This window comes from Nomascus leucogenys, chromosome 10, assembly GCF_006542625.1.
Source record: "Nomascus leucogenys isolate Asia chromosome 10, Asia_NLE_v1, whole genome shotgun sequence".
Lineage (NCBI taxonomy): Eukaryota > Metazoa > Chordata > Mammalia > Primates > Hylobatidae > Nomascus > Nomascus leucogenys.
This window is the reverse complement of record NC_044390.1, coordinates 32,636,041-32,663,224: the sequence shown is the minus strand read 5'-3', so window position 1 is coordinate 32,663,224 and position 27,184 is coordinate 32,636,041. Positions and strand designations below refer to the sequence as shown.

The 27,184-nt window shown below is 34.6% G+C and overlaps 1 protein-coding gene across 1 annotated transcript in view; it reads left to right on the top strand.

Moving 5' to 3' along the window:
- TRHDE (thyrotropin releasing hormone degrading enzyme) overlaps positions 1-27,184 on the top strand; it is a 388,816-nt gene that overhangs the window by 326,282 nt on the left and 35,350 nt on the right. Inside the window, exons 13-15 of the mRNA XM_003259555.4 lie at positions 17,635-17,782; positions 19,857-19,954; positions 20,393-20,500. Of these exons, the coding sequence (XP_003259603.3) occupies positions 17,635-17,782; positions 19,857-19,954; positions 20,393-20,500 (354 nt within the window). The remainder of the gene's footprint in view (positions 1-17,634; positions 17,783-19,856; positions 19,955-20,392; positions 20,501-27,184) is intronic.

Genomic DNA, 27,184 nt, shown 5'->3' with positions numbered 1-27,184 from the left:
AAAGAGTCAATCAATGCAGCAAACGTGATTGTTGCCTTATTTTAAGAAATTGTCACAGGCACACCAACCTTCAGCAATCACCACTATTATTCAGCAAGACACTGTACCACAAAAAGATTATGGATTACTAAAGGCTTAGATGATTGTCAGCTTTTTTCTTAGCAATAAAGCACTTTTAATTAATGTGTGTACATTCTTTCTTTAGACATAAGGTTATTGCACACTAACTAGGCTATGGTACAGTGTAAATGTAATTTTTATATACGCTGGAAAACCAAAAATTTTGTGACTTTCTTTCTTATAATACTTGCTTTATTGCAATATTCTGAAACTGAACCTACCATATCTCTGTACATGGTAACAAATTTTGAGGTAATTGGGTACATGAAGTCTGGTTGTGTTCTTAGGATTAAAATAAAATTTATTTGGTGAAGAACAAGTTGAATTCTTTATAGATACTAATTGAATATCCATCAGAGCTTCATGAGAGTGCTGGCCTCCACACATCCTTCTGAAGGACCATTTTTTGTTTGTTCTGCTTTGATTTTTAAGGACACTTAGCTGAAGGGAAAGAAATACACATACTTCTATTTCCCTGATTGCCCAACATCAATGTCTAATAACAACCCCAGCAAGGAAGGAAAAAGAAAACACAGGGTTGAAAACTCCATTTGTTTGTGTGTGAGAGGGAGAGAGAAAGACAGAGACAGACACAACTCCAAACACTAAAAGTAAAGAACTATTGAAAAATATTGTGAATTGTGGATGAAAATACAGAAGGATTCTGAGAAAATATGAAAAAAATTATAGATCCTCTATAAGACAGAGAACTCTACAAAAATAAGACACATCTCTGAAGGGACTGCCTTATTTGGAATAATGAAATCTGGAGGTATGGTGGGTTACACTGGTACATCTGTCTCCACATGGAAGAGCAGGAAACAAATTCAGGCATGAAAGAGAAGACATGCAAAAGTACCATTTTTGCAAGAAGCAGGGGGCAGAAGTGGTGGGCTGGAGAAGAAATATATATGGCAATTGGCTTGGCAACCATTAATTGAGACAGCTGGAAAAAAACAATTAAATTCTAAATCACCACAATGAGAACCTGCAATATACAGGGTTGAACTGTGAATCACACAGCTCTCCAGCATATTCTGAAATGGGACTATGGAGCAGAAATATGCCCCTAAACAGATGGAACCACTAATTTGATTAGAACCATGTCTGAAATAACAGCTCTAAATGTAAACTGCCACTCTTCAATCTATTCCCCACAATTGCCCTTTAGCCACAATCCAGCAGCAACTACTTCTACTGGATAGGACCTGCCCCTTCAACAATGAATGGTATTTAAACATAAACCAGACTGAAATCCTTAGAATGGTAGAAAAATACCAAAAGAAGAATAGTTAGCAATAGCCATAACAACAGAACTATAACACCAAGCAAAAGCTTCAAATATACGCATCTATGTGAGTTCAAAGAGTTCAGATAAAGAAATAAGGCTTCTCTGAGGCGAGTTTGAAGAAAACATGCAAAAGAATAAAGAAGAGATAAGGAAACAAAAAGAATGAAAGTGATCTGGCATGGCAAGAAAGAAAGCCATGTTAGAAGCAGTAAAAAATTTTATAGATTCAGGGGAAATCATTGTGAGGCAAATGGAGAGTAAGCTTGAGGTAGTTGACGTAAATGAAATGGAAAAAGCAATGAAAGTCATAATGTAACAAGAGGTATCCTGTGTGTTGGCAGGTGTGTGTGGTGTGTGTTGGTGTGCTGGTGTGTCTGTATTTGATAATTATGAAAGCAAAGGAAAAGAAGTGTGAAGCTATAGGCAGATTAAACTTTCTTATAATAACAATGTAAGTGTGGGCCGGGTGTGGTGTCTCAAGCCTGTAATCTCAGCACTTTGGGAGGCCTAGGTGGGCAGATCACGAGGTCAGGAGATCCAGACCATCCTGGCTAACACGGTGAAACCCTGTCTCTACTAAAAATACAAAAAATTAGCCGGGCGCGGTGGCGGGCACCTGTAGTCCCAGCTACTAGGGAGGCTGAGGCAAGAGAATGGCTTGAACCCGGGAGGCGGAGCTTGCAGTGAGCCGAGATCGTGCCACTGGACTCCAGCCTGGGCGACAGAGCGAGACTCCATCTCGAAACAAAAAACAAAACAAAACAAAAAACAATGTAAGTGTACAGATTGAAAGGGCACCCTGTGTTTTAGGAAAGAAATCTCACTCAAAGGCATTAACACTGAGACACATGTTGGTGACTAAACTGAGCTTTAAAGATTAAACAAGGCAAGTTAGCTAGAAAGTAGAAAATTCAGGCAGGCTAAGATTTCTACAAGCAAAAATAATCCAGTGGCTAGAATACAAAGTATTGTATGTAATCAAGTTATCCTTTGGCTACTAAAGGATATGGTGGGTCTTGAATTTACTTACATTTGGAATCAAAGAAAGAGAACAATGAAAGTTACAAAATAGAAGGTAAATCTGTAAACTAGGAAAATTTAGAAGTAATTTAACAAATAAAAGTCCAGAGAGGATAAAAAACAGGTGGTATAAAGTGTAAGTGTGCTTATTTCCTCATCTTTCTTAGCAGAGACTCAGAAGATACAGATTAAACAAACTACAGACAAATCTGTAGGAACAAATATTCTTTTAAGGTAGCTTAACTGAGATGAAATTCTCTTTGAAATAATCAAGCAGCAAGTTTAAGTTTTTTTTAAAAAGGCATTTTAGTCATAGGGGATGTGCCAGTTCCTGTCATTTTATCTAAAACTATCAATTTTGAAAAAGATTTTATCACTTTATCATCTTTTCTCCTAGATTTCTGCTTCTTAATATTAAACATTTGATTCTTGAGAAAATTATTATTGTTAGCATTGTATATTAAATAATAATAACAATGACTGTTATTAAATTAAGGTTCCAGAATTTTCTTCGTATATCAGTGGTTCTCTTACTGAAGAGAAATTTCTGATTCTTTAAATTTTATACTCTTTCAATATTATTGAACTATATGTGATCATTTTAGCAAAATATAAAATATTCTTAAACTAATATAATTCTTATTAAAAAGTGTCACTTTATTTTGCACTTACATTTTGGAATAATATTAATATACTTGTTCTGAATTAACTAGCACTTTTTTGCTGTTGTTTTGTATTTTCATTGATGCTTCAGATTTAGAAAATTACTTCTTACAAGTGTTAATGAGGGGTAAATTTTCCGACAGTAAGCAAGGACTTAACTATGAGACTGTTATTAAAATTAATGAGTGTCACTGTTAGAACATGGTAAATCTATACCATTAATGTCTTCTAATTGTTAATCATCATTAAGGAGTTAGAACATCATTATCATTACTTTTTCTACATTTTATTTGAACATTATCACCATTAAAGAAAATCAAGGGAAAGTTACAGTCATATTTCTGAGCTGGAGATCCAAGAGTAATTAAATATTTCTAGATGAATAGTGTATTTTGAATTTTGTGACACTGGAAGTTGCAACTAAAATTGAGAAATTTGACAAGTAGGTAGCTATTAGAAGCAACTATCTTCCCTATAATACCTCTGTCCCTGTATGTTTTGTAAACTATAAGTTAATGTCCCAAAGGACAAAAAGTATCAGTTATTATAATATATAGGTGTTAGATGATTTCAAAAGGCTTTCAGTGTATTTTAATTCTAAGTATTAAAAATTTCCTTAAATCTGAAACTCTTTGTAGGTTCAAATTTTAAAATAAGCTGTTAGCATTATTTCTATGTCACCATTTACATTATACTGTTTGCGGCTCAATGTATTTTTTTAGCTTTGCGCTTTATTTCTTTCAGTTACTATTTAGCACCCTTATGAGGGAGAGCAAGGTTCCAAAAATCTAATATTCCTGCTTCCTGAAAGATGGTTTCAAGTGGACACAACTGTATTTTAGAGGATACTAAACTGTTTTCTATACAATGAATTATATATTTGAAGTTCTTTTTCTATCTCACTGGTAATAAAACATATTTTTTCTTTCCACACTTAATCTGCAATAGCATTGAGGGATTTTAACTCTAATTTGCAATACAGCATAATATTCTGAGAGGCAGGAAAAGATCACTTTAAATCATAAAGAATTAGATTAGATATTTCATTTCTCTGTAAAAATGAATATTTTACTAAGATTAGAGAAGGTGAAAATGCGTGGCACACATAGAAGGTGTGTCCTTCTCTATCCATTTTCTATTATTCATTATTGCTTGAAATAGTTTCTTTGACTTGCTCTAATATCTTTTTGCAGCTGTAATTCAATATAAGAGAAATATGGATGACTGTTTATTATTGTTACTAAATGATAAAAGCCTTTTTTCCTTGGATACAATAGATAAATGTTTAAAGACAAATGAAATGGCTTTCTTATGTTGTACAATCTACATGAGACAGATGATAGGATATTTCTCTAACTGATGGCTGAGTAAATAATTTCATTTTCATTGTTTCCACAGTGTTGACCAACATGCTGCCAGTCTGGCTTCCCACTTCTGATTTAAACACATGATTCAGAATGACTTTGGAGGGTTGTGATACTCATGAATTTATGGGGCACTTGTATGTGGGATTCTCATCACTGTACAGCAACCCTGTCGTTTTTGTGACAGAGACTGTTTGACTGGTTTCGGATTTATGATGGAAATAACTCAGAACAGAGTAATAATTTTCCCTTGGAAATTACACTACCATTTGGTACTTTGTCCCTAAGGGGAAAATGAATGTGCTGGGATCTGTACATGAGTTTATTAGCTCAATGTAGGGAACAAATCAAGGTCAGAATATAGATGCATGGCACGTGATGTTGAATTCTAGTTCTGGTTCTTCAGTCTTAAGGCTGCCACCTTTGTGTGGCACTTTACAGTTTACAAAATACTCTTCCACTTCTTATCTTTTAACTCATGATGACGCTGGAAGATAAATACTGTTTCCCCCATTTTATAAAGGAAGAAACTGAGACTAAAATGGTCACCTTTCTTGAAGTTTGTTATTCAGCAAATATTCTTAAGCATATGCCATAGGAAGGCTCTATGATACATACTGGGGATACAGAGATAAATAAGATTTAGACCCTACTTTGTTTTTTAACTATTTATTGTGAAGAATTTCAAATACGCACACCCACTGGAAAAAGAGTGTAATGAAGCTGCTGTATCAATCATTTTGCATCAACAATTGTTTACTCATGGTCAGTCTTATTTCATCCATGTCCCCATCCAACCTTTTATACTATTTTGAAGCAAATTCCACACTCAAATTAATTTATTTAAATAATTTCACTGTGTATCTCTAATAATAATAATTATTATTAAACATGACATCTAAAAATTAACATCCCTTTAATAATATCAACTATCCAGGAAGCGTTCAAATTTCCAATGGTCTCATAAATGCCATATTCTTTTCACAGTTTGCTTGAATTAGGATCTAAATGATTTTACTGCTCAGTGACTAGTTAATATCTTTTCAAGTCTTTTACAACTATTTTTCATTTTAATTAGAAAAAAATTTCCTTCCCAACTATTTAGTGAGGAAAGTTGTTTGTCCTATTCAACTTTCCACAGTCTGGATTATGCTGATTGCATCCCCACTGTGCACTTTTATGTGTTCCTCTGTCCCCTCTTTTCCCTGTAAATCGGTAACTGAATCTAGAGGCTTGATCCAGTACAGGTTTAAATTTTTGGCAAGATTACTTCAGAGTTGATTCTGTATGCACACGTAACTTAAATAATTGTATCTCTTTTTATGATATTCACAACTGTTGCTGTTCAATGTCTAAATCTGTTAATTCACTGGATGTTGCAAAATGCTGTTTCCTTCATTGATTTTTTTTAATGTGAAAATGGAATAGTTTTTCAAAGAGAAACTTGCTGTTGTTTACTATTTGGCAACCAGCGATACAGTTTTTTTAAAAAGTCAGAATAAATGCTTGATGGTTTTCTTTATTTTTCAGTTTCAAAACTAATGAGCCAGTTCTCTAGCATGCTCCATAGTGACCAATTATTTTGTTTTCTTTTGTCTTTAAGTATCATTTTCACTTTATGAATTTAAGTCTATCAGATAGATTTCAAGTCATAGCAGTTTTTATTCTTAATGACACTCAAAAATGGTCTAACTTTGGCCAGGAGGTTCTTTAAATTGGTTGCAGAGCACAGATTAAATGTGTTGCTATCACTTTGCTCTTGATGGAGTCCCTCTGTCTTTTTTGGCTGCTCTTTTAAAGCCTTTCCAAGCCTTTCTTCTTTTTAAAGCCATCATTCCCTTTAGCATCACTAGATTACACTCTCAAAAGTATTTCCATTTTTCCTTCAAAAATGTTCCACTTTTTGGAGTGTTGTATTGTCTTCCTGCTTAATTATTAAATTTTGCATCAGTCTAAAATTTCAACCTTAGTTCTACATTTAGAAAATTATAAAGGCCTCATATATGTATTGATACCTGCATGTATGAACTAGAGCTGTACTTGGTTTTGAGATTTATTTTTGAGATATTTAATTGAGATGGGCTATCTTTGGGTTTCATTTCAGGCCCAAAAGTGAGCCCTACAGTTATGTAAAGGAAGCAATTACTCCCATGCGCCATATGCCATTATTTGAGTCCTTCACCCTTTCCTTCTCAGGCAAAGTATAGAACCCCAAACCACTTTCCAGAGCCTTAATTCTTGCCTTTCCTATACAACCTTGAGATGGAAAGTATTTCTTTGTTTGAAGCATTTTTTCTCATGTAAATTAAAGATACTTTATATCATTACCTCCCCTTTTCTTTTTGGGACCACATCCTGGTAATCTATTTGTTTACCTGTGTCAACAATATTTCTGAAAGCAAAGTGTTATTGTAATGCATGCTGTTCATGGTAGGTATAGTACTGCTAACTGAAACAGCCTCTGTAGGCCAGAGTCTGGGCTAAGAGTGTTCTCTGATTTACGTAGATTGGATGAAATACTAAAGGAATCCAGGGAATGGGATCAGTGGTTAAGAACATGGCTTTGGCTAATGTGGCCAAAAAATGGCCAAAGGCTAAAAGGAGTATTTACAATGAGTTCACTAAGACCTCCATTTTAATGTCAGCCATGAACCAAACTTCTCCCTCCATCCCCATTTATTGTTATGCTTTTCTCATAAGGCCATGGATTACTCCCACTTCATATCCCCTATAATTTTCTCCCATATTTTCTTTTACTAGACGTGGTAAAGAGAATAAACAATTATCCCCAGTTCTTTTTAGAATGGTGGCAAGAATATCATGGGTGTGGTGTAGGAAGACTGGGTTCAAATTCCAGCTCTACCCTTATTTGCAATATGAGCCTGGGGGGGTTAGAAAACTTTTTTGAGCCTCAATTTTGATCTGTAGAATGGGGATGGTAATACTGCCAACCTGAGAAGATTGTTTAAAGGATTTAGTCACATAGTGTATGCAAAGCATTGGCACAGGGACTGACATACAAGGAACCCTAAAGCAATGTTGGTTATCACAGTGCCTGTCTGATCTACGTAAGGCTCTCTGCTCCTTTGTCTGGCATCGTTTGCTGCTTTACAAAGACTGAAAACATGTAGTCAGAAATTTTCCAAGAAACACATGTTTAGCTTAATAATTCTAATTTAGGTATTCTATCCAAAGAAAATCATTCAGAACATGTAAAAGCATTATGTACAAAGATGTTCATAGTCCTATTATTTATTTATTTATTTATTTATTTGAGACGGAGTCTCGCTCTGTCACCCAGGCTGGAGTGCAGTGGCACGATCTCGGCTCACTGCAAGCTCCGCCTCCCGGGTTCACGCCATTCTCCTGCCTCAGCCTCTCCGAGTAGCTGGGACTACAGGCGCCCGCCACCACGCCCGGCTAATTTTTTTTTGTATTTTTAGTAGAGACGGGGTTTCACCATGGTCTCGATTTCCTGACCTGGTGATCCGCCCGCCTCGGCCTCCCAAAGTGCTGGGATTACAAGCGTGAGCCACCGCGCCCGGCCTAGTCCTATTATTTATGATATAAAACATGTATATAACCACAATATTTAACAATAGTGAACTACACTTGTCTTCTCAACAAAATATTATTAGAACCAATCCAAAGGTAATTATGAAGAATTTGAATAACATGCAAAAAATTTTTTGAGTACTGATTTTATTTCCTGCTCTTTTCTTTCTTTCTTTTTTTAACTTTTATTTTAGTTTCAGGGGGAACATGTGCAAGTTTGTCATATAGGTAAATTGCAAGTCATGGAGATTTGTTTTACAGATTATTTTGTCACGCTGGTAATAAGCATAGTACTTGACAGGTAGTTTTTCAAACTTCAACCTCCTCCCTCCCTCCACAATAGGTTAAGTATATAAACTTCTGTGTGTAATATAGAAAAGGCAAAACTTTTGACATAAACATTGGACTAGAGAAGACATAGTCAGTTCTTTTTAAGTTGTTTGGTTTGAGGGACGTTTTTACTCTTTTCTAGTTTCTTGTTATTCACACATGTCTCCAAAAATCAGCCATATAGGAAGTTAGAAGCTTCACTGATTTATGGACCTTTAGGTTAATGATTGGATGTCCTGATGGCAGTAGACTCAACCTCTGAAAAATCCTGTTGGAATTTTTTATTCTTTTTACTCCCATGTGGCCCCTTTAGAGCACTGAAAAACTTCACTGCTCAGTAAGCAGAATTCCATACTACCTTTAAGAGTTGCATTTTCCATGGAAATCATAAGCTCTGTGGATTATTTATTTTTTATTCATTTCAGGCAGTAGTCTGTATTTAAATTCTAGACTAATTCTGCTAATTAACCCAAAGTGGGATATACACCTTCCTATACATAAAGTATATATTCTTTTAAAATGAATTCATTATTTAAATTTTTATCAGTGACCTTCCCTATGTTTTCTAATGCTGCTTCTGACATTTAAACAATAAAAAATGTGTGGATAAGCTTTTGTAATAATTTTTTCTGATATCTTCATAAGAAACTTTCTAAAACAAACATCATGCATGATCTGTCTTTAAAATTTATCTTCTCCGTTTTTATGTCATTCATTTCATTCACTAAGTATATATGTTTCTCATGTAAGCATAGTCCATATAGTGAGAAGATCAACTGGGAAATCATATTTCACATCCTTCTCATCTTGAAAGACCACGTGGCACATTTGAGTTTGCTCTCCGTAGCAGCCAGAGTCACCCTTTTAAAGCATAAATCAGATGGTGTCATTTCCCAGCTCAAAAACTTGCAGTGGCTTTCCATCACACATAGAAAAACAATCTGAGCTCCCACTGTGCAGCAAAAAGTTCCGGTGCCTGCATGTGTGTGTGTGCACCTGGGTCTGCGCTAGGTCTCTGCAGGGGCAGAAGCAGGAACCACAGGTGGACGGCCTGCCCCCACAGAATCACCTTCTAAGCACATGAGAATGAGAACATCACCATGGTGCAGGGCATCTGACTTTCAGAAAATATAATTGATGGAAGAAAGCAACTCCCATCATCTGATTTAATGTCACAGCAGTATTCTGCTGTTTATGGTGCATCAGTTTTTTCATGAAGATTTAAAAAGAAAAGTACCTGAGGAACTGGCATTGGAGCATGCCCCAAAAAAGATTCTGAAAATCAGAAATGATTAAAGCAAGGTAAAGAACTGGACCAACCAAGAGAGGGCCACTGCCAATGAGCTTTGCTTCAGAGAGGCTATCAAATGGGGAGGAAGGCTGTAAGGCAAAGCACCTGGCTAAGCACCTGGAAGAGAAAGACTTAGTGGCAAAGCAGCAGGATGCATTTTACAAGGAGCAGCTGGCTAGACTGGAGGAGAGAAGCTGAGTTCCACAAAGTCACCACTGAGCAATATCAGAAAGCTGCCAAAGAGATGGAAGCAAAGTTCAGTGACATGAGTTTTGTCCTGTCTGTGCTGATCCGTAGGCCAAAATTCTTCAGTGTTATCACCAGAGCACACACCAGACCCTAAGTGGCTTTGCACTAGCCAATGTGTAAGTGTGCTGTGTTCATTATGCCAAACAGAACATGCTTGAGAAGAGATCATAATATCAACTTCTGGAACAAGCAAATCTCCTTCAACATTAATTCCAGAGGTAGAACTTTTTTTTTTTTCCTAGCAAGAAAATAACCCATTTAAACAGAATACCATTAAAGAGAAGCACCAAAGAGTGAATTCTGAACAAATTATATCACATTTTGATCAGTAATGATTTGAAAAGACAGCCCTTTTGACCTTTTTGCACTTTCAACTTCTACTGGCCATAAAAACTTTCTCTTCTAACCAAGCTCCTTCGTTTCATGAACCTTCGCTCTAACAAAGCTAGGGGTGAGGGTGAGGCTAAGTTATTAATAATTGGAGTGTAAGAGTGTAAAGAAGAGGGGAAAATCTAGATCTTGGGAAAAGAGTGCTGTGTGAAATTGTCTAGGCTGTGGCATATTGGTTTTCTCCTTTGACTGTGTAAGAGTTCTTTCTCTTTAACTTCTTATGATGATCATGCCAGTAAGAGACAAAAAGGAGAGAAAACTTACCTCTTAATAGAATGATGTTTATGATTACAAGTGAAATAAGGCATTTTCAAAATAGTATAAAGGCAACCTTAAGCTTATACAATCTCTTCTCTATCGTGAATACGAAAAGAATCTTTTCTTCACTCACTATTAATAACAAATGTATTTTCTGATAGACAAAAGAGAAAAACAATCCGAAGCCCTTATTATTTCAGGCTTTTCATGCTCTGGTTACCACTGACCTCCGCAACTTCATACCCTAACCTTTTTCCTCAGCTAACTCCACTCCAGCTACAAAGGCCCTCTGTTATTCCTTCAACATCCCAGTCTGTTCCTATCTCAAGACCTTTGAATTTGAATTTGCTGTTTCCTCAGTCAGTATTCTCCCACCAAACTTTCTGTTTTCTCAGTCAGAATTCTTCTCCCTCTAGAATCGATCAACCTGTTCTCTCACTTGATGCAGGTGACACCTTCCCTAACCACCCTATTTAAACCACTCCCCTCTAATTCTTCTTTCCCTAACCCTGCTTGCTTTCCCTTCATAGCATCCGGGATCACATTATGTATGTATTTGTATATTAAGTCTAATGTGATAAATTCCATGAAAGTCACGTGCAAGCCAGATGTGAATGGAAGGAAGGAAGAAAGCACTTAACCCTAATTCAAAGAGGTATTTTGAGAGGTTGCCTCATGGGGTAGAACCAGCAGGAGCTTGCTTGTCAGTCCTGGCTTTGAATTCTAGCCCTGCTACTCATTAGCCATGTGAGCTTGGCAAGAGGCTTATTTTCTGTAAACTTTAGCTTCTTTCTCTCAAAATAATGGGCATAATAGTACTGATATTGATGCTTAGTATAAGTATTCTAAAGGATAGTAGACTGAAATAAATTTAGACCATCTTTTCATAACATCATTACTGCCATACATTAAATCCTCAATACATGATAGCTTGAAATTATTAAGTTGATAGTTTCCTAAAAAATAGTTGACTTGGGCCATAAAACTAAGGTTTATTTCTCTTTTTGACCAAATAACTGACATCTATTAATTGTTGCAATTAATGGTCAAATATTGACCCTATTTCTCTACACTATTAAGTACCCAGTGGACTTTGTTTTAAGATGATGGTTGATTTCTTATGAAATTGTGTTTGGAAATACAGAAGTTAGCGTGTGTAGAGAAGAAATGCTGGATGCAATGATGGTGGTAGTGAGACTATATAAATTGCAAAATAAATGTTTCCTGGATGTCTTATTTTTAATTTTTAAATGTTTACTGAAGAAGGAACTCTAGAAATCATGTCGTTTACCCTTGCCAATTTTCTGACTAGGAGAAAGGGATTTCTAAGCCTTCCATCAATTTATTTAAATGAATGGCATAAATAAAACTATTGCTTTTAGGAAAGTAATTTGCTAATCAGAAAAATAAAATAGAGCTGTTTGTATAATGCCTCTACAAGCTCACTGGCTGTAAAGCTATTTTATTTTGGTATAGACTAGCTAATTTAAAGCTGCTGTCTAGATAGCAGTGGCCTTCTTATCTTCTATATGTGTTATCATTAATAAAATGAGCAAAAATACTAAAAATATCACTCTAATAAAATTTTCTCATCCTGCTATTTTTTAACCTTCAAAAATGCTTAATTTAAAAAAATGGTTATGGTTAAGTTTTATAGTATCTTTGGCAAGTGCTCCTGTTTTTAAAAGCTATGACATTATTGCCATAATTTAATTTGGTTTAAGGAACATTTATTGAGTGCCTATTTTGTGCTAGATTCTGCATTAGTCTGTAGGGATAAAAAGACGGGTGGAGCATATTTCATTTTCTGAAAGAGTTAAGGCCAGTGAGTTAGATAATACTATGAGAAAATCATGACTAATGTCTTGATAATTATTATGAATAGAGGTGTTTTCAAAGTGTTAGCTGAACCCAGAAAATAGGTGCCTAAGTCAAGTTTGGGATCAGGCTTTCTGGAGGAGAAAGAGCAGAAGGAGGAGGGGCTCTCTGAGATCTCTTCTCTGTGCATCTTTTCACATTACTAATTGTGTTAGGCCATTCTTGTAATGCTGTAAAGAAATATGTGAGACTGTGTAATTTATAAGAAAAGAGGTTTAATTGGCTCCCAATTCTGCAGGATGTAAAGGAACAATTGTGCTGGTGTCAGTCTGGGGAGGCCTCAGGAAACTTTTACTCATGGTTGAAAGTGAAGTAGGAGCAGACACATTACCTGGCAAAAGTAGGAACAAGAGAGAGAGAGTCAGGGGGAGGCGTCATACACTTTTAAATGACCAGATCTCATGAGAACTCAGCATCAGGAAGACAGCACCAATCCACAAAGGGTGATCTGCCCTCATGATCCAAACACCTCCCACCAGGCCCCACCTCCCGCATTGGGAATTGCAATTCAACATGCGATTTGGACGGGGACAAATATTCATACTATATCACTAATTTTATGGGACTACAAATCAGTAACTTCCTTTTACATCTCTTCAGACAATTAAGCAATGGCTGGATTATGTATATATATATATATATTTTTTTTTTCTCTAGAAACTGATCAAATGAGCTGTTGGTTGACAGAGAGATTTCCCTGTGTTTTTTCCCTTTTATTCTATGGTACATCAAGGACTATTGGGATTTCCAATCTGTACCGTAAGATTTTCCCACAAAGAGCATATAAAGTCTTTTAATAATGAATAATGAAGAGTAACAGATAAAACCTAGTAAACTTTTTAATTAAGCATTTCAGCAAGTGCTTTAAAAATCTGTGCCCTAAGGGACAGTGACAGTATCTTCAGCATATATTATGAAATATGTAGGAGACTATTTTTTGGCTTTAAATGAATATTCAGTTAATAAAGAGTAGAGTATGATGCTCCAAAGAATCTGACAATTGTGTTTTATTTTTATTTCTCTAAGTTTCAAGCCCAGAAATAAATTGCCTTTAAAGAAAACTCACAGTTAAATACATTATTTTTCTATACAAGCCACCCATCTCAGTAAGATTCAAGAGTTAACATTCACAGGAATTCAGAATGGTTTTTAAAAAGCAATTTTGGATCTTAGGTGGAAACAAAGCCGGTTAAGGTCAGAGCATTTCAACATCAGCTAACATAGTCTGGTTTTAATCTCCTTCTTGTAAAATGCATTATCTTGTGCACCTAAAGATATATTTTATTTCAAGCTCTTATAAATTGGAGAAGGAGGAGGAAAGGGAGGGAAGGATATATGTGTGTATGCAGCAAGGGATGGGAGGAGCAGCTGTCTAGCTGCATATGGACAATCTTTTATTTATTTTTGTAACATTCCTCATTTGCCTCTTCCTCATTGTTTTTTCTTCGATTCCGAAATCATTTCTTATGCTCATCCTCACTCCAATAGTAGGGAAGAAAGGTATAACCTAACAACCTTTTCCTAAAATATTGATAGGACACACTTAATTATATATGAAATACATACAATATGTATTCTTTAAATTTGCTATTTTTAATTTTTGTTAGCAATATTTCCCTGCGGTGATGCAAATTTAGGGAAACTGCATTTCAGCATCAGAACCCTAAGTGTGCTTCCTACTGGGCTGTTTACAGTGAGCTAATGTAGTGTTTCATTCACTGGATTCCACATACTTCCCTGTATTGATTGCATTATCAGTAGTAGTAATCACAGATATCATTGCCAGCCAATTACACAAACACACATCTGAGCTAGGTAACCTATACACCAACATTATCTCTTACAATTCTTAATTTTGTAATGAAGCTGATCATCCTCTTATCCAATTAAGTGTACCTACATATTGTGATATCGTAAGCTTAAATGCAAGTATATCAAATTATGTGGTTGCTAATTACATATGTTGGTATCACAGCAGAAGAGGGCAATTTGAGTATAATCTGTTTCTTATTCTATTCGAGGTCTGCATTAAAGAAGGTTAACTGCTGTTAAAAAAAAATTGACCCCAAAACACATTTGGATAAGCTACAATGGAAATTATTTCTGCTCACATAACAAGAGTGTGTGTGAGAATTGACATGGTCATGCAGTCATCCAGGGACCCAGGCAGGTTTTTGATATGTTCAATACAAGACTGCCAAGGTCACCTGGAAGGTTCACTTAAGGAAAAAGAACATAGAATAGCTAATGGGAGATGTCTAAAGACAACTCAGGCAGAGAGGCACATTCATATTCTATTGACTAGATCTCAGTCTCATGACCACACCTAAGTACCAGGAGAAATGGGAAGTATAGTTCATTCAAAGAAGAGGAGAGCATGGATTTTGGTGAGCAGTTAGCGATTTCTGCCAAAAGGACTCAAAACAGAACTTGCTCCATTTCTCTGTTTAATGAATGCTTTTAATTATTTGCCTTGCCATTATTTGGAACTTTTATCAGGTTTGCTTTGCTTTTATTTTTTTCACACAATGCCAGACATCTTATAAAACCTAGATCCATGTCTGTCCTGCCTCCTAGACTTGTACATATTAAGCAACTAAAGAATGGAGACTATAAAATTACAAAGTATTTTTCAAATTTTTAAATAAATTGTACCCATATTATTACAATTATTTTTCAGTAGATTAAACTGTAGATATATAGGTTAGATTAAAAGATTTTCTGTGCTATAATGGGTGTTTCTTAGTTCCATCCTTTTATTTTATAGACACAGAATGTGAGGGCTGGAGAGATAAATTATTTGCCTAATTGGATGAGTGTGGTAGTAGTCGATCCAGGCTCTTTCTCAAATCTAAGTTTCTTTCCATAACATTGTTTGTCATCGTTTTTATTTGCAGGCAAATTCCCTACAAAGTATGAGTCATTAAATAATGTCTATCCGTTTTTAGAGATGAAATAAAACACAATAAATTATAATTGACATAAAGCTATCATGTCCAAATTTATGGGAAACGAGATGCAAGCAACTTTCCAAACTTTCCAAACTTATTTGAAGTTTTGTAATAAGTTAGCCACTTACTAAAAGTATTTTTAAAAAATACATTACTTTTCTTATTTAACAAAATAATAATGGCTTCTAAATACATCTTCAATTTAACATTATACAATTCATGGCATGTATAAAGAGAAGGTGAATGTATAATGACCACACTAATTAATATTTAGAATTAAAAGTTCGAGAGAGACAAATTACAAAATCTGAACTACTGAAATCTATATTTCTTTTAAGGACATAATCTAAAACATTATTTTAATAAAAAATTGTATTACTTTTTCAGGGAGCGACAAACCTGTGAAATCAAAATTTAACTTATTATTGGGATGTTGTACTAGCTAAAATACAGTTGCTTATTTAATTATTGTTGCCATAGCCTAAATTTCATGCTATTTCTACAAGAATGCATAAAATGGAATTTGCACAGGAAAAGTGGCACAAATCTAGATACACTCTAAATCATAAATTTTCAGATTTTTAAATTATGTGAAATTCGAAGTTTGCTGACTATTTTATTTATGTGAAATATGAACCTGTGGCTGATCTTGTACTATGGTTGAATCAAAATCATTAGAGTGTCACACATTCTTTTGTTTTAATTAAAAGAAAACTGCAGCACCCTCTTCAGAATTGGTTTTTATTATGGACATTATAAGCACAGGTATAAGCTAATATTCATCTGTAAGGTAATTTTTGCATATGACATTGAATTAATACTAAATAATATGGAAAAATTATTTTAACTGAAGATGAAAAAGGCTCCGTTTCCTCCCTGTCCACTTTCCACCATGCACAAATACAAAGGTCCATCTAATTTTGTTATGTTACAAAAGAACAGTGTGAAATGTAGATAAGCAGGACAACCAGGCTTTGTAGCTTTCATGGTTCCCTCTTCCCTGTGTTAACAGTCTGCATTCAGTTGATTTGTCGTAGTCTGTTTGGGCTGTTATAACAAAATACCTTACACTGGTAATTTGGGAACAATTTTTGTTCATGGTTCTGGAGGCCGGGGAGTCCAAGATCAAGTTCTAGCAGATGAGAGCTTACTCTGCTTCAAAGATTGTGCCTTCTTGCTGCACATGCACTGAAAAGAAGAGTCAAGAAAATGCATTGGAACCTCTTTAATAAGGGCACTAATCCCATTCATGAAAGTAGAACCCTCATGACCTAATCACTTCCGAAGGCCCTACCTCTTAATAGTGTCACAATGGATATTTGGTTCCAACACATAAATTTTAGGGAAACATCAACGTTCAAACCATAGCAAATATCAATGCTGAAAAATTCCACCAAAATACATAGTGTCACTATATGCAGCAAAGACATCAAGGCTAAGACCATCTTTTAATGTATTGTGGACTGTCATTCATATTGCTTTGATTTTGCAAGAATATTATATACAGTCTTGGAAAAAAGAGATATATAATTCTTTTTGGCTCCTTTTCTTGATATGACTTCTTAAACTATAGACAATATGTGTTACAATAATTTTTAAAAGGTACAATTTAGTATTTTCTAAGGAAACTGATATTGGTTCTCAAGATGACACATTTTATTTTGAAAGGAAAATAATAGAAAAAAAGAGTTATTCTTTTAACATTTTTGTAATTTGGACTTTATTAAAACCTAACTCAGATTTTCATCAGTGTTATGGAAAGCAACTTTGAAAAAAGGTTTGAAAAACATGCTAATATTGTAATCTAACAAACACTCAGAACTACAAATTGACACTTCAATTTGATGATCTTTTAAAAAACAATGTGTATTAAATATCATTACCCTGAGCTAAATGACAAGTAAAGACAATACATGGAGAAAGTGAAATTACATTTCAGTAATCAATTATTTTCAATTGCTTGTTAACCTCTGAAGAGTTTCTGTGAAGGAACATACCTAGGCTCGGTTTTGCTTATATTCCATAATTCCTTACTTTTAAAAAAAATGCATTCTGATGTTTTTGTAGTCATAAATTTTTAACTGTCCAACTCTGCATATATTAAGGTGGCACTGGCATCCTAAGTACAACTATATTTTAAAAGTAATTTTAATTTTATAGCCCTGAATATACTTTCTTTATACTATGATGAATCTTGCTTTGCTGCCTGTTATTTGCGTAAGTAAAAATCTTCGTTTGTGCATCATCATGTATTTTTTTTTTTTTTAACTGTAGGGCTGGCTATTTGCCTCAGAATATTCCTCTGGAGATTATCAGATACCTGTCTGAGGAGAAGGATTTTCTTCCTTGGCATGCTGCCAGCCGAGCTCTTTATCCTCTAGATAAATTACTGGACCGCATGGAAAACTACAACGTTTTCAATGTAAAAAGATATAATTTTTCTTTCTAATTTTTAGAAGATACACTATTTTATTCTTTCTCTACTATTATATATGCAACTGATGCCAAGTTATTTTAGTTTGCTCTTCTAGTTTGTGTTATCCTGATTTTTGTCCTGTTTGTCTATGCAACACAGATGACAATTATTTGAAGAAGAAATTTAATACAAAACTCTGACCTAAAAGTGTCAATTAAGCTTAAATGCTTCAGAATTTAAGAAGAAATATACATGGCAAATTTTTAAAGTTCAAACTTACTTTCCAAGAGTTAGAGGGCTCTGTGTTCACAAAGGACTTAACCTGGGTAAAAAGATCCCAAAGATCTTAACAGAATATAGGCATTTTCAGTAACGATTCTTAGTCATTATTTTTATCCAAAAGGGCATACTGAATTCAATTCACTGCCTTAATTAACACGGATAAGATCAACATTGAGGCAAAAGCCCATTCATAATTGGGTCCAAGGGGATACAGGAAAGCAAACAACAGATAATCCAAATAGACAAGAAGACATGACAAACATCCCAAAATGTTACCTGACCAAATTTTCTGAACTCAAAACCTAGTAAACCAAAATTACACTGCTCATGCCACCTAATCTGATTTAATAATCATTTTCAATAATATTAGGATTAAGTACTGCTCATGAGCCTTTTGATTCTTAAATTTCTTATCACCGTGCCTTCCATGATCTTTGAACACTATTTGTTTTCCTTTAGTTAGTGTAAGAACCTGCCCTGTGTTTTATAAAATTATCTTATTTTTTATAACATACTGACTGTACTAATTAACATACACATTTGGGATTACTGAAAAGTGGATTCCTGTGACATGAAATCTTTTTATTGGAGCCATCTGATTTCTGATGGCCATCAGAATTCCTTCGTTTTTATTTTTACTTTAAACCTACAGAAAATAAACTGTTTAATGATTTTTTTAAAAAAATGGGAATAATTACGTTCATTGCTAGTTTTGTCTAAGCCCTTAGAACAGACATGCAAACAAATGGGTCATTACAATTATGATACGATTTTTTACCTGCTAGAGAAAGATTACACATTAATTTCTCCCTAACACAAAGACACTGCAATATTAAACCTTTGTAAAAGTAAAATATATTTTTGAATATATTTGTACGCTAGAATAGTGTATCATGTCAGATTCCTTGTTTTCAGTAAACAGTTAAGAATTGTTTTCATTGTAATTTCATTGTTTGTATTCCTTGGCAAAATTCAAGAAGCACATTAAAGTGAGGGGGAGCCAACCTGGGCAACATGGTGAAACTCTATCTCTACAAAAAAAAAAAAAAGAAATAAAAAAATTAACTGAGTGTAGTGGCTCGTGCCTGTAGTCCCAGCTACTCGTGAGGCTGAGGTGGGAGGATGGCTTGAATCTGGGAGGCGGAGGATGCAGTAAGCCGTGATTGTTGCCTCTGCACTCCAGCCTGGGCGACAGAGTGGAGACCCTGTCTAAAAAAACAAAACATAGCGAGGGAGAGCATGCCTTATCTTGATACTGATACTTAAATGTGTCATTAGCTGAATGAATTATTGACTTTGAAATACCATTATAATTACATTGAAGAGTTCTGTGTATCTCAGCTTCATCAATACTAGGCCATTGGTTGGGCCAACATAGTAGTTTTGCATTAAATATGCCCTGTTGATATAAAATGCATAAATATTAGATGTCCATCTTCATATAGTATATCTATATACATTTGTACATATGTACGCATAGGTGTTATCAATGTTCTTTGTTTTCCTCATTTTGTTATAAAAGTCATCATCTAAAATATTTACTCATGCAAATTACTTAGTGATTTAATAGGAAGAAGAGTAGACTTGTACCATTCCAATAGCATTTTATCCCTATTTTCTATATATGAAATACTAAATTGAATAAAATTATGATAGAACATTACTGTACTTATAATTTTACTGATATTTGAAACTAGGTACATTTTAAGAATATTTTGATTTTCTTATAGAATTTTAATTGTCAGCATACAGAAGTTTTAAACTGACCTTATCTTTATTTATTCTATACCCCATTTAGGAATATATTTTAAAGCAAGTTGCAACAACGTATATCAAGCTTGGGTGGCCGAAAAGTAATTTTAATGGATCTCTTGTTCAAGCATCCTACCAACATGAGTACTGTTTTATTTTCTTATCCTCTTCTTTTCCCCTAGAGCTGTACAATAATGTACTGCTAGTCCCATTGTGACTTTAGCAGCATGAGACAATCTTCCTTTCATTCCTCATCTTACATTTCACTTTCCCAAGAGGACTGCTGCTGGGTAGCACAGTTTCTATTGCCTGATCCTGAGAACAAAGACATTTCCTTGCTGTGTTTTAATTTAAGATCTACCTTTATTGGTGATATTGAGATCGGAACCCATGCCTCTTACTGGAGTACTGTTAAGCTTTTAGTATGTTTAACTTCCACTCTGCCTAAGTGACTTTTACTCAGCAGCATAGGATTTCCAGATCTAAAAACCATTTTTATGTTAGTAATTTACTTATCTACTATTTAGGGAATGAATTTCCCTAACTTTCTTTTTAATTTGTTTCCCTTTTGATGACATCTAGAGAACTACGTAGAGAAGTTATAATGCTGGCCTGCAGTTTTGGCAACAAGCACTGTCACCAACAGGCATCAACACTTATTTCAGATTGGATTTCCAGCAACAGGAACAGGTAAATTGACCCAAATCCTGTATTTCTGATATTATTTAACAGTGCTTTCAGATTCTCAGTGGATGCATTTCATTTACCAACTGGAGAAAAACAAGACAAGGAAAAACAAAAGCATGCAGCAACATTTTGTATCAGGTTCACAGCTTCCAAGGCGATAGTGTGAAAGTCACGATACAGGTATCTTTGAAATGTTTCATTGACTTTATGCTAACTTTATTAATTTAGGTCTTTATTTTTAAATATATATAAATTGTTACCTTATTTCAAGTTTTGAAAGCTCTGCTATCTCATAAGAACAAAATAATGAAATTCAATCCAGACTCTTTCAGGTTCTTTATAAAGGTTGTGGTATTTATTCGTAGAACAATTACCAGCATATGTCATAAACAAAGTAGCATAACAAATATTAATATTAAAAACTAAAAAAATAAAAGGTTATGAAAAAAAGATCTTTGCTTTTTCAGTGACCCTTGACAATGACCTTAAACTTGTATCTTATCTTAGAACTTTGCAATATAGTATTTTAATACATGAGGATAAAATTGTTTAATTAAATTACTTTTGAGGAAAAAATACTGTGCTAAATGTCACTTGTTAATGAAAGGAATACTAAACATAAAAATAATCAAAGATTATTGGTATTATGCCTACAATATTTTAAGCCTTCTTAAGGTATCTTTATATTTTCAAAGGTATTAACGTACCATTTCTTTTTACACTTTGGACAACTGATATCCATTCCTCTCCAGTTTTTGGCCCCCATAACTAGAGTCTTTCCTCCTAGGAAGGAAGAGAAGCTAAGACTTGATTTGTACAGATGATGCTATTTTATGTGCAACAGCGGGGTTGTTCCTGATATGCGTGTGAGGGATGATCCCATGGGCAACAAAGAAAGACACTTGTTCTATATAAACTTAGAGAACCGCAGTCAGTATAACCTACTTAGGAATGAATTGGTATTTGTCTTGTTAAGAGCTATTTAGGTTTAGATTTCATATCTAACTGACTAGATCAAAGAGTAGCTATTATGTTCGAAAGGTCTCTGTAGGAATCTTTCACTACATTATTTAGTAACTCATCATAATACCTCACCTTCCTGTAGCATTTCCTGCTTGCCCTCTAAATTAATTGTTTCTGGTCTTATACAAGCTAAAAAGGAAAACATTTTATCAGTATCATCTGCCAATTGATCTATCATATATTTGAAGACAGTGATCCAATATTTCATCTGTCTTCTCTAGAACCAAACTGTACCCATTTTTTAAATTTTCAAGATTTTTTGCTAAGTCTTCTGAAAACTATTTCGTTAGACCCGAAAATGTTGTTATACAAACTTTTTTGCTATTTTTACCACCTCCTTCAATTCTACCACGTATAATCAGACCACGAAAGTAAACATTTATCCAAAATAAATACAGCCAAAGTTTTATTAAAATCCATATCATATACACATATAACAAAGATGAAATGTATTATGGAGAAATTATAGTCTTTTCTTTCTTCCCTTCTGTTTTTGTGTGTTTTGTTTGTTTTTGTTTTATCTTGCTATAAACATGTGCCCTTTTTCAGAGCTGATTATTGTTTTAACACTTTAATGGGTCTACTCATATGAACATGTTTTTCTACCATGTTATTAACATTGGACTCACACCATTGCATCACCGTAATTTCTCTAGGAAGCATTCAAGCCTAATATCACTGTCTAAAGTTTAGAAATATAGCTGTTGGGGAAAATGCTACTTTAAAAATAGTTCATTTATTTAAGAATACTTTTTGAATAATTCTCAGTACCATCGGGTAGCTGGAAAGCAAAGAAGTGGATCTAACATTCATAGAGGAACTGTTTTTTAAACAGTTTTATTTTGAAGTAAGAACTAAGTACAAGATAGAGTGTGAACACAAAGAAAGGAAACATTAGTATCTTGGAGGGATCTCATTCTGATTCATGAAGGATAAGTAAGATTTAAGTGGATAGGGCAGAACTGAAGGCAGGGGTAGGTATCTATGAATATGTAAGGTGGGTAGTTGGAAATTCCAGACAGAAGAAAGCCACATGCGTTGCTGTTTAATTTAATAATTGTGGTCATGTTTGACTTGTAAACTTGACCAATTCATCAGCTCATTTTGGTTTTGGTAACTCTGCCACTTGTCTGTGGTAAAATAATAAAATTTGGGCCAAACAACTTAAGATTCTTTTGTCATTTCCTTCATTTATTTTATTTTATATTCTCTGCTTTACTTTCTTTTGTAACTGGGAAAGTAAACACGTGAAGTGAAATTAACTAGGTGTTTACTAAGATTTGCTTAACCCACTACATGACATGCCCAGCAAACACAAGTCACCGCCTGCAGCAAGGACACATAATATCTACTATGCTGCTAGGTGTATGTGAAGATCAGAAGTATAATCTGTATTTTTTTTCATGACAGCTTGGTAATTAAACAATAATGCAATCCGGTAGTTGGTGCTGAGTTTAAGTTTCTCAAATTGAGTCAAAAAGGAAAGAACAACATTTTTTTTTTTAAATGGCCCTATAGCAATAGACCAGTAATCCTTGTTTGTTTGCTTTTTGTTTGTTTAACTGAAGCCTTAAATAGAGTGATTTACAAAAGTCATCCAAGAAAAGAATACTAGAGGTAATGTAGTATATTTATGAAATGTCTTGGGAAATAAATATTTATTCTAATATGTCTACAAAACAGTGAGTCATAGAAGTAGCAGGGATTGCAAATTTGGGGATGTTGTACTATTATGCAGCATAATCTGGATACATTGGGGATATGGGTAAAATCAGTGACATCAGAATAACAAAACTGGAATGAATGTGAAAGGTGCTTCAGGGAGGGATAATGGGACCAAAAAGTACAATGAATAGCTAGAGATGGTAGCAGCAGAAAGAAAAATTCAAGAGTGACAGTGGATTATAAACTGAATGAGTTGACATTCTAATACCTGTTAAAATATTCAAATGCTACGATGTGTTGAATTGTAATGGTGATGTCATGCATAAAAATGGATTGAGCTACATTCGGGTCTTGTTAGGCTGCAATTTGGAGACTAAGTTCAACAAAAAAGCACATTTCAAAAAGGAGACAAATTGCCAAGCATTTGGTGGAGATACAATACAAATGATAAAAAGATCTTGAAAACATGAACTATGAGAGGAGCTTGTGAAACATGAAAATCTCAAAAAATAAAAAAAAAAAGACAGAAAAGATGATGGCCTTTTTCTACGTATAAAAGCATTATAAAGGGAATAGAAATTGGTTTCTTTCACTGGTTGGTGCAAATAAGCAAGAAATAATAGGCCTAAGTCTCACTGAGTAAAAAAAATAATAGTACATAGTATTACTGCAGATGAACTGTTATTTAAAATCTCTTTGGTAAAACACAATGTTGTACAGTTAACTGTACAGAGATCAAATATGGTATTATAGGGTTTTCTCTAAGTAATAAATTTGACCAGAAGTGAAATACGTATCATAATAATGTGTTTAAATACTGTTAAAGGGCACAATTTAAAGCTGTAAGCCAATACGAAGTAAAGTTTTAAAGCATTTAATCGAAAGCATTACTAAATAGATAATAATGTCTATTCCCTAACATAAATTGAAGACTGGTATCTTCACTATACTTAAAAAAAATACCCTGAAACAACACAGCACCTTGTTATATAGTAAATGTTTATTGAATTGAAATGAATTGAGTGTTCATTTTGAAAGCAAAAAAAATAAGATAATTCTATAATAAAAATTCTAAGCAGAGGCACATCTTTACTTTGCAACATACATAGTACATGAGCTTCACTACTTATTCAATTAATTATAACATTACTAATATTGTCTTTAATAATGATCATAAAGCTATATTTTCTTTACTGTATTGAGCATTCACTATATTATGGGTGTTGGCTAAGTGCTTTATCTCACTATTTTTATTTTTTATTTTACCAAAACCAAATTCTAAATTTACAAAGTTTATGCAACTTGCCAAGATTATATGATAATAGGTGGTAGAGCTGGACTTCTTTACCCAGCTTTCCTGCCCCCTAACACTGTTGCATGTGGTTCTGTGTTATATCACACTACTATATATCAGTAAAATACATTTGTTCAAAAATGGTAAAATAAGTAAATAAAAATTGTCCTACAGACCTCAAGTACTCACTTCAGTGAGTAAGCAACAGTTTTATGCACATGGGTTGCATGGTGCTATATGGCAGAAGCCAGTGGTTTTTGAACCTGAACATGCACCTGAAACATCAGTTGGGAGTAAAACAGTTTGTTGGACTCCACCCTCTGAGTTTCTGATTTAGTAGGTAGAATGAGGCCCAAGGTTTTGTATTTATAACAAGTTCCCAGGTAATGTTGATGCTGTTGGTATAGGTACCACACTTTGGGAATCGCTGGTGTAGGGAAGGTTACTGTTTTCAGAGTTAAGACACTGGTGATCAAATTGAAGTTGTTTCCCTAAATAACCTTGGAAAAGTCTTTTAGTTTCCTCATCTGCAAAATGGCAATCATATTACTAACCACACATGTCATGAGAGTTATGTTAAAGAATGCCTGTATAATACTTAAACTTTGTAGAAAATTATAAAACACTAGTCTTCTTCAGAGTTACCCTCTACTTGTTTTCACTATCTTTGGGTAGTGGGTGGTGTGAATTTTAAGTGGGGACAGTAGAGATAGTAACACTTATTGAATGCCTTCAATGCTCAATCTACCCTCTATAAGTTTTGAGTCTTTTTTTTAATTTTTATTTTATTTATTTATTTATTTATTTTTTAAATTTTATTATTATTATACTTTAAGTTTTAGGGTACATGTGCACAATGTGCAGGTTTGTTACATATATATACATGTGCCATGTTGGTGTGCTGCACCCATTAACTCATCATTTAGCATTAGGTATATCTCCTCATGCTATCCCTCCCCCTTCCTCCCACCCCACAACAGTCCCCGGAGTGTGATGTTCCCCTTCCTGTGTCCATGTGTTCTCATTGTTCAATTCCCACCTATGAGTGAGAACATGCAGTGTTTGGTTTTTTGTTCTTGCGATAGTTTACTGAGAATGATGATTTCCAGTTTCATCCATGTCCCTACAAAGGACATGAACTCATCATTTTTTATGGCTGCATAGTATTCCGTGGTGTATATGTGCCACATTTTCTTAATCCAGTCTATCGTTGTTGGACATTTGGGTTGGTTCCAAGTCTTTGCTATTGTGAATAGTGCCACAATAAACATACGTGTGCATGTGTCTTTATAGCAGCATGATTTATAGTCCTTTGGGTATATACCCAGAAATGGGATGGCTGGGTCAAATGGTATTTCTAGTTCTAGATCCCTGAGGAATCGCCACACTGACTTCCACAATGGTTGAACTAGTTTACAGTCCCACCAACAGTGTAAAAGTGTTCCTGTTTCTCCACATCCTCTCCAGCACCTGTTGTTTCCTGACTTTTTAATGATGGCCATTCTAACTGGTGTGAGATGGTATCTCATTGTGGTTTTGATTTGCATTTCTCTGATGGCCAGTGGTGATGAGCATTTTTGCATGTGTTTCTTGGCTGCATAAATGTCTTCTTTTGAGAAGTGTCTGTTTATGCCCTTCACCCACTTTTTGATGGGGTTGTTTTTTTCTTGTAAATTTGTTTGAGTTCATTGTAGATTCTGGATATTAGCCCTTTGTCAGATGAGTAGGTTGCAAAAATTTTCTCCCATTTTGTAGGTTGCCTGTTCACTCTGATGGTAGTTTCTTTTGCTGTGCAGAAGCTCTTTAGTTTAATGAGATCCCATTTGTCAATTTTGGCTTTTGTTGCCTTTGCTTTTGGTGTTTTAGACATGAAGTCCTTGCCCATGCCTATGTCCCGAATGGTACTGCCTAGGTTTTCTTCTAGGGTTTTTATGGTTTTAGGTCTAATATGTAAGTCTTTAATCCATCTTGAATTAATTTTTGTATAAGGTGTAAGGAAGGGATCCAGTTTCGGCTTTCTACATATGGCTAGCCAGTTTTCCCAGCACCATTTATTAAATAGGGAATCCTTTCCCCATTGCTTGTTTTTGTCAGGTTTGTCAAAGATCAGATAGTTGTCTTACAAAGATGTGACCTGTGACATAAAATATAAAACAAAATGCTACCTTAGAGATTCTCAATTAAGAGCAGGAGGACATTTGCCCCTTTTCCCCTATTTTGAAGAATAGTGTCTGTCTTGGCCTCCTGGCAAATGTAACTGTTTCATCTTTGCTCTTCTTAATCAGTTGCTATTCATGGCAAATGTCCCTTTGTCCGCCAGAGCTCACTTTATCTCATAGTGTAGAGTGCTCCAGATAACTGTGTTCCTCTATGTCTGATCCTTCTCATCAATGTTTGCTTTTCTTATGTGAGAACATAAAGGTGGAGGGATAAAAGGCTCTTTTCACTATGGTCTGTGTATATCTCATCCAGAAACCTTATGTTTTCTTTCCCCAAAACATAGATCCTAACTTATTGTTTATGTTTCCAAGTTGGTGTGGTCCTATTTCCTCAGTTCTTTATACCAGTATTTTTCTTTTTCTTATTATAAATTGTTCCACTCTAAATTTTCATAGGCTAAAGTCAGACCTGCCACTCTAGTGCTGTAACCAGCATAGACATTTTGTAGACCAGTGAATACAGCAAGGTGTTTGTATGGAATAGCA